At 44.4% G+C, this 11,909-nt stretch overlaps 1 protein-coding gene across 6 annotated transcripts in view; it reads left to right on the plus strand.

Moving 5' to 3' along the window:
- TMEM176A (transmembrane protein 176A) overlaps positions 1–11,909 on the plus strand; it is a 30,818-nt gene that overhangs the window by 16,138 nt on the left and 2,771 nt on the right. For 5 of the 6 annotated variants that reach the window (XM_070266109.1, XM_070266110.1, XM_070266105.1 and 2 more), the window contains exon 7: positions 3,839–3,923. In XM_070266109.1, the coding sequence (XP_070122210.1) occupies positions 3,839–3,853 (15 nt within the window). In that variant the 3' untranslated portion in view covers positions 3,854–3,923. Of the gene's footprint in view, positions 1–3,838; positions 3,924–5,831; positions 6,365–11,909 lie in introns of those variants that run through there. The other variant, XM_070266108.1, reaches the window with a different exon arrangement.

Genomic DNA, 11,909 nt, shown 5'->3' on the forward strand with positions numbered 1-11,909 from the left:
CGTCTCCCCGCAGGTCTTACCTGAGGATGTCCCGGGGAACGGGCCTCTTCAGACATTGCCCAGCAGCACCCAGCTCCCAGGGCAACGCCGGTTCCCTTTGCCTGTTCAGAATAGGCGGCTTTCCCCTGGGAAGGAAAACTGCGGGATCGCCGTGGCACAGAGTTCTTCCAGGACTCCAGATTCTTCAGATTAGTCTTGCCCATGGTTCTGGGCACGATGTTTCCCGCCTGAAGGCACTGGATTGAGTCGGCCTGAAGCCCGTAGGTTGAATTTGGGCGCTCAGAATAGAAGATGTGGAAACCAATTAGGTTCTCCCCTAGAGACTTGATTTATGAGCCTCCTTCCTAACAGAGCATGTGGCAGACCTGAAGTCAAAAATGAGAGAGAGGAACTTAAAGTTAACTCTTGAGTCTGCGGTAGAAGGTACTCAACAACAACAGAAACTAGTTCCAGCTTTCTTAGGGTTTCAGAGGAGAACCAGGGCTCTGCTGGGAAGGCCTGGATGAGAACACCAAGAGAAGCCTGGAAGTGAGCGCCTGTCAGGGCCCTGTGACTCTGTCGGGCCAGGACCAGGAGTGGGTCCAGACCTCCCTACTTGCCTCTGTGCCTCTTCTGGTTGAAAAAGATGAAGCCAAGAGGAAGGAAGTGCGGTGTCCTCATGGATGTGAGCACATTCCGTCCTCCGTGCTCAGATTCAGAGACCTAGAGCTGGTCTGTGGCCAGGAAATCGGGATTCCTGAGTGCGCTGGATGTTTTTCTTGCCCCTCCGGATGTACTTTCCACCCTTCTCGCCTGCCCTATGCCCTGGCAGGCTGGCCTCTGTGGACCACACTCAAAGGCTCCCTTGTGCCGTGGCCTGGCGTTGGGTTCAGCCTATAGGTGACACTGGCAGGTGAATGAGATCCAGGTATTTAGTCCCATGGCTTCCTCTGTGCCTGACCCCACTTTGGCATACCAGTGTCCTTCTACCAAAGGTGACAGATCTTGTCAGATGGCTCTGTCCTCTGCATCTACCCCGGTTCTAGTGGCCGTTCCCTCCCCTTCTCCCTTCAAGTCTACGAATGAAAATGGCTTCCTACTGCTGCTGGCCTCAGGGTGCCCCACCATCCCTTGATGATTTCCCCTAACCCTGCCTCACCTTTGTCGGTAGTCCCTTCTTTAAAGTCTCTTCATTCCCCCTGTGAGTGCCGTCTGTTTCCTGACAGGACCCTAATTGACACGCTGAGTTTTCTTTACTTCAATTTTCCTCTCCTTGGACCCTGGAGTCAACCTCATTCACTCTACCAACACGGTATCTGTAATATGCCGGTTATGAGCTCAGCACCAGCGATGCAGAGACGAGAGACGGAGGTCACAGTCAATCACCATCCCAGATGATGTGGGTTACGCTGGAGGTCAGCGCCAGGTGGGGCATAGCTTGGGGAGGGAAATGGTCGAGGGGGAATCACAGAGTCAAAGGCAGCGAGGTGAAGATGGGGACGGGGTGGAAATGCTCCAAGCAGAGGGCAGTGTACAGAGACATCAGAGGGAGCCACAGAGGGGCTGGGCACTGCACAGAGTGGTGAGGGGTCACAGGTGACACTGGCTACCACAGAGGTAACAGGAGCCAACCCATGGAAGCCCTTGTATCCCAGTGGGGGGCCCTCTGGAGGACCTGGACAGGACAGTGAACGGTCAGATTTCCATTGTGGGAAGGTGATTCTAGTGGAGACAGACTGGAGCAGGCAAGTTTGGGAGCAGGGAGGTCGGTGAGAGTCCTGCAGGAATGTTGGTGAAGCATCTTGACAAGAGCAGGAGGCGTGGCATGCAGGCGACAGGTGAGGGAGCTCCGGACATAGAGCTCACAGAGCTCGCAGTGCACCAGGAGTGGCTGCCAGGGGAGGAAGTCCCGGGCTGGCAGGGCTGCCAGACGCTCCACTGGAGCATCTGGGTGGGCGGCAGTGGCAGACCCACGAGAAGGGAGGCACAGAAAACTGGGTAGGGGTAGGGGGGCAATGTGTTCTGCGTAGAGTTTGTTGCATTTACAGTATTGATGGGACCGGCAAACAAAAATGCCCATAAGGAAACAGGGGATATACGTCTGAAACTTCACACAGTCTAGACTAAAGATAGGCCCTTGATCATCATTTTAAAGACATTGGAGGAATGGCACAAACCTTGAATACAGATAAGCTTCCTCCTTCCGTGCTATTTGTTGAGAAGACCATCAGTGAACAAGAATTTCAGTGCTAACGTTGCTTCAGCACTGGCTACACGTCAGGACTATACCAAGTACTTTATGGTGAGTCCCTTGACCTCATGTGTTATAATCCTCACAGCAACCCTGTGAGGCACCGACTAGAGTTATCTCCATTTTACAAATAGGAAACTAAGGCTCAGAGAAGTTAAGGAACTGACCCAAGGCTGCAGGGCTAAAAGATGTCATAACTGATATTTGAATCTAGAGAGTCTGACTCCTGATCCTGGGCTTTTTCTTAATCATTTCACTGAATGAGCACCTCAGTTACTCAATCTATACCAGGGTTTTATACTTTTTTTCTTCGTGTTGTTTACCTCCAAGAATGAGTAGGCCTTAAAGAGAAGGCTGGGGCCAGCCCCGTGGCACAGCTGTTAAGTTCGCACGTTCTGCTTCGGCGGCCCAGGGTTCGCTGGTTCAGATCCCGGGTGCGGACGTGGCACTGCTTGGCAAACCATGCTGTGGTAGGCGTCCCACATATAAAGTAGAGGAAGATGGGCACGGATGTTAGCTCAGGGCCAGTCTTCCTCAGCAAAAAGAGGAGGATTGGCAGCAGATGTTAGCTCAGGGCTAATCTTCCTCAAAAAAAAAAAAAAAAAAGAGAAGGCTGGAGTTAACTGCCCTTTCTCTACAGACTGTGAGCTGTTAAATCTGAAAGTGCTGGAGCTTTGCCCCCTCCTGCTAATGACGAGACAAATACAGAGGTGACCGTTGACTGACTGAATTATCTCCTAACTCCATTCCTAATGATTTGTATCTCAAATCAAGTAGACAGCTTTTCAGAAAATTTGATCTGGGGTGTGACTTGCACAGTGAGAGGGGAAAATGCAAATCTAGTTGTTACTCCCTGTTTAAATCCTTCCCTGGGCCTCCACTGCCTCCAGGAGAAAGTCCACATTCCCTCCCATCTGACCCTTGCTCCCTCTCCAGGGTTCTTACTGGCTGGCGGTACCAGCTTCTCCCAGCGGGATACAAACAACCCAGCCATGAGAACCACTCACACTTCCTAACCACACCAAGCCTCTGCCTTTTCCCCCAACATTTTACTATAAAAATGTTCAAACATATGGGAAAGTTGGGAGAAAAACTTACAATGAATATCCATTTATACACCACTTAGACTCAACAATTAACATTGCTGTATTGGCTTTATCACATATCTATCCATCTACCCATCCTTGAGCCATTTAGTATCTTATGCATTTCCGGGTAAGTTGTGGACCTCTGTCCACGTCCCTCTAAATCCTTCAGCACACATACCATTGACGAGAGTTCCATATTTGTTTTCAGTTCTTTTTTTTTCCTTTGAGGTAGAATTAACACGCAACAAAATGTACAAATCTTAGGTGTATGTATTAGGGTTTTTGGTGCTGTAACAAATCACCACATAGCATCTTAAAACAAATTTATTCTCTTACCATTCTGGAGGCTCAAAGTCCAAAGTCAGATGACTGGGCTAAAGTCAAAGTGTGGGCAGGGTTTGTTCCTTCTGGAGGCCCTCAGGGGACAATCTGTTTCCTTGCCTTTTTCTTCTAGAACATTCCTTGGCTCATGACGCCTTCCTTGAACGGCTCCAACCTCTTCGCCTTTGCTCTTTTGCAGCCCTGTCTCCTCTGACCTCCTGCCTCGCTCTCAGGAGGACTCTGTGACTACACCAAGATGATCCAGGACAATCCTCCATCTCAAGGTGTGTAATTTAATCACATCTGTGGAGTTCCTTTGGCTATGAAAGTAACTTATTCACGGGTTCCAGGGATCAGCATGTGGTCGTCATAGGGAGCCATTATTCAGCCTACCACACACACCAGTTAGTGAGTTTTTACAAATGCATACTTGTGTTACACACTTGCTTACTCCAAACCCCCATCAAGGTACAGAACGTTACCATCAGCCCCAGAAAGTCCTCTCATGCCCTGTTCTCATCAGTCCCCTCTCCCACTCCCACTGCCCAGAGGTAAGGACTGCTCTGACTTATTGCCTCTCCTAGAGCTTCCTCTAAATGGGATAATACAGGAGTTCGTCCTTTGATTCTGGCTTCTTTTACTCCACATGATGTCATTGAGACCTCTCCATGTTGCCGGGGTCAGTATTGGTCTGCTCCTTCTTATTACTGAGCCACATTCCATTGTACGACTAGACCACGGTCAGTTTATCCATTCACCTGCTGAGGGACTCCAGGCTGTTTCCACTTGTTGTCTCTCTGTGCTTTTGGACCAGATGCTGACATTGCTCCTTCCTCCTGGAATAACCTCCTGCCACCTGCATCCGTTCCCCTCACACGCAATCAGTCCCACGCTCGTTGGCCTCACGAAGAGTAACTCCTCCCTCAAGACTCAGTGCAAAGGCCACCCCCCCTGGGGAGCACTTCATAAACCACTGTCCCCACCGGACGAGTGGATGGCCCCTCCTCTGCACCCTGTACACACTTCGGCCTCCACACCTGACCACTGTATGTTCTTTGCTTGCCTGCAAGTCTGTCTGTCCTCACTCAAGTCCACACCCCCAAGAGCAGGAGCCAGGGCTTTCATGTCTGCGTCTCCACGTGGAGGGCAGTGGAGGGCGATAGAGATGTGCCAGCCCTGGAACCACTGCCAGCAGGGGCTGAAGTCCTGGTTCCGGCATCTTCATCTGTAATGCGATGACAATGTTCTGGCCAACCTCATAGGGTCATTGAGGGGAGTAAATATGCAACACAGGTGAAGCACTTAGCCAGGGCTTGGCACAGAGTGTCTGACACATCAGCCCTACTATGTGTTTGTGGAATAAACAGATGAGGGGATTTGTTAAGGATGGTGCAGCTGGCCCCAGGTCAGCAAAGCTTTGGGGGTTTTTTTGCATTCTGATTGGACAGAGAAATCCATTTCTTTCCAAAATTGATGTGAGCTTGGGAGAAAGAGAGGCAGTGACTCTTCATGAGATAAGCTGACAGCCTTTACCCATAACTAATTTTGGTCACTGTCTGAGGGCATGGAAGTCCACTGCTCCCCAGAGGAAGGGCAGAGTCTAGTCAACATCTGAGAAGCTTCAACAGGCTGCCCAGGAGGAGACCTCTGAGCTGCTTGTTCCTCAGGGAAATGTGCCATTGTGTCCCTCTGGGTCCAGAGACATTGCTATGCCCTGGGTTGGTTGGGGTCATGACTTTTGCTATCAAACTAGTTCCACAATAGGACCTGAGGTTCCTAAATTTTCTCATTCTGAGGCAAACTAGAACCTAAAGAGGTTAACAACCCAGCAACAACCATGAAAAATATATTGATGTAATTTTTTCCTGTCTTTTCCATATAATAAGTATCTTCTTTTTCAGTGGTCTATTCATCAAGAACTTGGGCTTCTTGACCATAGCGTTTGTGTGGTAAACCTTTTTTTGTCCTTTGGTGAAGAAGAGTGGCCTGGAGCTAACATCTGGGCCAGTCTTCCTCTATTTTGTATGTGGGACGCCACCACAGCATGGCCTAATGAGCAGTGTGTAGGTCTGCACCAGGGATCTGAACTTATGAACCCTGGGCCACCAAAGCAGAGTGCATGAACTTAACCACTACACCACAGGGCCAGCCCCATGCAAACCTGTGTTTTAATTCATTTTCTCTTGTTATAGAAATAATACATGCCCATTGGGGAAAGTTGGGAAATATGGAAAATTATAAAAAGAAGTCAAGAAGTACTCTTGAAACCGAAAACAAAGAGGTTAAAAACATCTTTCCTGGTCTAGAAGAACAAAACCTTTGAGGAAAGCTTCGTTAACTGCAGCTGTGCACGTTCAGCATAGTCAACCGTTGTTTGAAACTAACCAGGTCTTTCTGTCCCTCCTTTGTCTATGAGTGAGCTGTCTTTCCCAGGAAGTCAAGGTCCAGATGTCAAGATTCAGCCTCACAAGGCCAAATGCAGGCTGAAGATGAAAACTAAGCAGAAAAGTCCAAACAGTCAAGGGAAAAGAAATTCAGTCTTCAGGGCTGAACACAGGTGGTGGGAAGGTGCCAACCAGCAAGGCCATATGCTCCCCCTCCTCTGCCTAAAACCCTAGATAAAAACCACTGCCTTTTTCCCTTCAAGGAGGTGGATCTGAGTTCTAACTCCCATCTCTTCATCTAGCTGACTTTCAATAATAGTAAATCTCTTTCCTTGTCACAAGCCTGGTGTTTCAGTCTTCTCTTTAATGGCCCTACTAAGCAGCAGGTAAACGAACTTGTGTTTGGGTTCAATAACAATTTGGCAAGCCAGCCAGGAGGCTCTTGCCCATGGCTCCGCAGCCCCAAGCCAACTGGCATTTCCTGGGAAGCAGTCCAGCAGCTGCCTAGGTGATTTGCCCTAGAGACTGTCCCCAGCACTTTCCATCTGACGCAGCACCGTTGGCCCTAGGCGCATTTTTCTTGTGGCAAGGAAACAGGCTCTATATTTGTTTGTTTGTTTGTTTATTTGTTTTGGCTTCTGGTTTGGAACGAACGTCCTTTTGGTAAGTTCCCTCATTAAAACCGACCGAGTCCTATTTTTCCTTCCTTTGTTTGCCTCTGCTTCAGGGATTTCGTTCCGGATTCCTGGAGCTTGTTCAAGGGGCTCTGATTCTGTTGAAAGGACTAGGGACCTCACTCAGAGAGAAGACTCTGGGCCCCATTTGTTTTTGATTGATGCTTGTGTGTATATGTGAATGTGGAATTTGTTTGCCTGTTTGGGGGGGTTTGTTCTAGGTTACTGGAGTTTGTTCAGAGGGAAGCTTGATTTGTTGAAGGGATTAACTCTTGGCTCCATCCGTTTTGGTGCTTGTGTGGAAACGTGTGAGTATGTGTACTGTGTGTGTGTGGATGGAAGTTTAATGGGAAACTCGGATTCAATTCCCAGTGGCGGCCCTCTGGGTTATGTATTGCAAAATTGGGATGTTTTCAGTTAGAAACCTATAAAAAAGAAAAAGATGAAACAACCAAATTTAGGGTCTCACCTTCCTCTTATGGTCTTAGAGGTGCTAATGAAAACATCAAGTTAACAAAAGAATAAAAAGCTGAGAAAAAAATAAAGGGACTCTTCTCAACAAGGTGGAAAATTTTTTAAAGGGTTTTTTTTTAAATTAAGGTAAATAAGACAAATATTAAAAGGGGGGAAAACAAAGAGAAATCAGTAAAGGAAAGAGTCACAGGATCCATCCCAACAGGATGGAAATCTTCAGCTAGTTATTAGAAAGAAAAACGGTATGAATGGAATAGACATGAATGACGTTAAAACAATGTGTTTAATAAAACACTGCCTAAGGTTGAGTGGGCTGGAAGGACTCCCTTCTGCCCCCCCCCCCCCCCACCAACATTAAAGAACTTCAAACAGGCCTGTTCTGTGTTCACCCCAGTTTGGAACAAAAGAAATTTTAAAAGCCAGAAGGCAGAAATCACAATGAGAAACCCGAACAACAGTCGCTTAGGGCAACAAACAGTTAGGCTGCTGAGATTGATAAGATTATAAAGATTAAAATGTTTGACCTAACATTATATAAGGAGGTCATGTCAACTTTGACTGAATGGCTGTCACGTCTGGCTGGGAAAGCGTCCCCTGCACAGTGTTATAAGACCAAGACTTGTTGATGGAATCCTCGTGGAGGCTGTGATTAGAGGTATGAGTTGATGAAATTAAGGTAAAGTTTTGGGAAAAAATAGTGTATTTAAATGAGATTTATGTAAAATGATTGCATCTCTTTTGCCTGATTGTATTATCGATTATGGTGTGAGGATAAACATTTTGTCTCACTGGGGAAAATTTCCCCTGCCTGATATTGTAAAAGCATATAAATCCACCCTTCAGGCAGTGTTAATTAAACATGCTAAAGGAGATTTCACTTTAAAATGACTGAAATGGGGCAATTTCAGTTTACCTGAACTGGTGTATTTGCTTATACAATTTGGAAGAAGCCAGCTACAAAGTTAAACAACCAATGGGAAGCCTACTTTAATCTTTTGAGAATTCTAAGTGAAATCAAGAATACCTTACAGTAAAAGAATGAAAGTAGACCATTATCTTACACCATACACAAAAATTAACTCAAAATGTATTAAAGACTTGAATGTAAGACCTGAAACAATGAAACTTCTGGAAGAAAACATAGGTAGTACTCTTCCACATCAGTCTAAGCAGCGTATTTTCAAGTACCATATCTGACCGGGCAAGGGAAACAATAGAAAAAGTAAACAAATGGGACTACATCAAACTAAAAAGCTTCTGCACAGCAAGGAAACCAGGAACAAAATGAAAAGACAACCTTACAATTGGGAGAAGATATTTGCAAACCATAGCTGATAAGGATAATAGAAAGAACTCATACATCTCAACAACAAAAAATCTAAAAACCCAATTAAAAATGGGCAAAAGATCTGAAAAGAGATTTCTCCAAAGAAGGTATACTCATGGCCAACAGCCACATGAAAAGATGTTGAACATCATTAACTATCAGGGAAATGCAAATCAAAACTACAATGAGATATCACCTGACTCCGGTCAGAATGGCTATAATTAACAAGACAGGAAACAACAAGTGTTGGAGAGGTTGTGGAGAGAGGGAGACTCTCATACACTGCTGGTGGGAGTACAAACTGGTACAGCCACTATGGAAAGCAGTATGGAGTACCCTCAGAAAATTAATAATAGAACTACCATATGATCCAACTATTCCACTGCTGGGGATTTATCCAAAGAACATGAAAACACAAATATGCAAAGATACATACACCCCTGTGTTCATTGTGGCATTATTCACAATAGCCAAGACTTGGAAGCAACCCAGGTGCCCATCAAGGGATGATTGGATAAAGAAGATGTGGTATATGTACACAATGGAATACTACTCAGCCATAAGAAATGATGAAATCCGGCCGTTTATGGCAACGTGGATGGACCTCACGGGTATTATGCTAAGTGAAATAAGTCAGAGGGAGAAAGTCAAATACCATATGATCTCTCTCATAAGTAGAAGATAAAAACAACCACAAACAATCACACAGAGACAGAGATTGCATTGGTGGTTACCAGAGGGGAAGGGGGGAGTGGGGGAAAAGAGTGACTAGGCACATGTGTGTGGTGATGGATTGTAATTAGTCTTTGGGTGGTGAACAAGATGTAATCTACACAGTAATCAAAATATAACAATGTACACCTGAAATTTATGTAACGTTATAAACCAATGTTACCACAATTTTTTTTAAAAAAGAATACCTTCTGCCTCTTTAAAAGAAAATAATTGAGGGGCTGCCCCAGTGGTGCAGCAGTTAAGTTTTCACGTTCTGCTTCGGTGGCCCAGGGTTAGCTGGTTCGGATCCCAGGTGCAGACCTAGGCACCGCTTGTCAAGCCATGCTGTGGCAGGCATCCCACATAGAAAGTAGAGGAAGATGGACACGGATGTTAGCTCAGGGCCAGTCTTCCTCGAAAAAAAAAAAAGAGAAGAAAAGAATTGAATAATTAAACATGCCAGATTGGGGGATGCCAGCAGCCCTGCCGGCAAAAGAAATCAAATCTCCTCCCTCACTGAGCTTCCCCTCTTTGACTCCCTCAAAATTCCTCATCTAAAATTGAGCAAGTAGAAATAAGTAAACCTCTGAGATAATTTGGAATTTTAATGCCATTCTGGGGAACCTCTGTTTCAGATGAGTCCACTTTAAAGTCATCCTTAAAAGAGAATTCAAAAGCTCTCACAGGGCTGGCCCAGTGCCACAGCAGTTAAGTTCGCACAATCCACTTTGACTGCCCGGGGTTCACCGGCTTGGATCCTGGGTGCAGACATGGCACCGCCTGGCAAGCCATGCTGTGGCGGGCATCCCACATATGAAGTAGAGGAAGATGGGCACAGATGTTAGCTCAGGGCCAGTCTTCCTCAGCAAAAAGAGGAGGGTTGGCGGCTGGTGTTAGCTCAGGGCTAATCTTCCTCAAGAAAAAAAACACCTCTCACAATGGAAGGCAATCTTGATTGATATGCAGAAACGTATAGAAGGCAAAATAATTTCAAAAACAGCTCTAAAAGGGATCCTTACAGCAAAAAGAAAAGAATCTTTAATAAATAATTTTGTCTGTCTGAGCAGGTCCATCTGCCAGAAAAACAGTTCAGACCTGACTGTTTTCTAAGTTTTGTACCTGAGGCCTGGCTAAAATTTTGGAGATCTCTGTTTTTGTCTATCTTTATATAAGACTCTCTCTATATATTTGTCTGCCTCCAGATGATATAATTTGTAAAGGATCTCTATTTCATTGGCTTAAAGTAAGTGCTTATGGAAATTATTTCTAAATATAATAAAAACTAACCCAGATGTTTTTCAAGTTAACATGATATAAAATGGTCATTGGTTAATAAAAAGTTTGTTTCAGTTTGTTGGTTTCATTAAAATAAATATGTTTTCAGAGTTATCAACATTGGATATGGTGCAGACATGTTATCTCTGTTACAAAATTCATCAGCAGAAATCTTAACTTAGAAGAATAGCCGATTTTGTCTGATGTCTCGTGAGGGTTTTGTAGGCAATCTAAATAGAATTATTGGGAACAAGGAAACTAAATGTGAAAAGGATGAAAGTTTTTGGAGGAACTTTTTGACAATAGTTTTGTGTTATGGTATATGTACTTAAAACAACTCAAGATGATGGCTAATGCTTTAATGTCACATGACGTTTTCGTGAGTAATCCAAACATAATTGTTGAGGACAAATAATTTAGATAAATAAAAATGGCTGAGTTTTTGGGTGCAATAATTATGTTTTATGGCCTGTGTGCTTGAAAAACAGCTTCAAAAATCTTTTTTGGTAACTAAAAAGTTTAGAGTTTTGCCAAAATTAAGTTAAATGATAAAAATTTATTGAGTAGGTCTTTCCACATACAGTAAAATGTTAGAAATTGCTTACTAAGCATAGATTTGTCTGCCTTTGCTTTATTATCTCAAAGACACTGAAAGATGCTTGAATTTATTGATAAACATGTTTTGTACATGCTGAGGGATTTTCTGTGAGGAAGCACATATTTCTAGAAAGTCTGTATATGAAGAAAGTAAAATGTATATTTTCAGTAAAGAGGGTATAAAGAATAGAGATATTTTTCTTTGTTTTGTTAAGAAAGATAAATTTGTCCTGAAGTACTAGGAAAGGAAAAAAGGAAAGAAAGCATGGGACAGATTCTGAATGTAAAAAGGAAGTGACAGGAGGTTTGTGGAAGTAAACCTGAGGAGTATTGTACACGGGCAAGTTGGCTAAAGTAACGTGGTGGAAAACTAGGATTTAGTTTTCCCTCTTATTTTTTTTTTTTTTAGAATGTGTTCTTTTTTTTTTTAATAAGTAGGTTTTTATTTTATTTATTTATTTAATTTTTTTTTTTTTGAGGAAGATTAGCCCTGAGCTAACTACTGCCAATCCTCCTCCTTCTGCTGAGGAAGACTGGCCCCAAGGTAACATCCATGCACATCTTCCTCCACTCTATATGTGGGATGCCTGCCACAGCATGGCTTTTGCCAAGCGGTGCCATGTCTGCACCCGGGATCCAAACCGGCAAACCCCGGGCTGCCGAGAAGCAGAATGTGTGAACTTAACTACTGCGCCACCGGGCCAGCCCTGCTTTCTCTCTTAAAAATGTAATTTTATTAAGCTTTTGTTCTACTCTTGATAAAGAGACTATAAAAGGTTTTTCTTTACTTTTGAGTGAGTCTACCTAAAAGACAGAACATCTATG

The sequence above is a fragment of the Equus caballus genome, chromosome 4 (assembly GCF_041296265.1).
Source record: "Equus caballus isolate H_3958 breed thoroughbred chromosome 4, TB-T2T, whole genome shotgun sequence".
In the NCBI taxonomy this organism is placed as follows: Eukaryota; Metazoa; Chordata; class Mammalia; order Perissodactyla; family Equidae; genus Equus; species Equus caballus.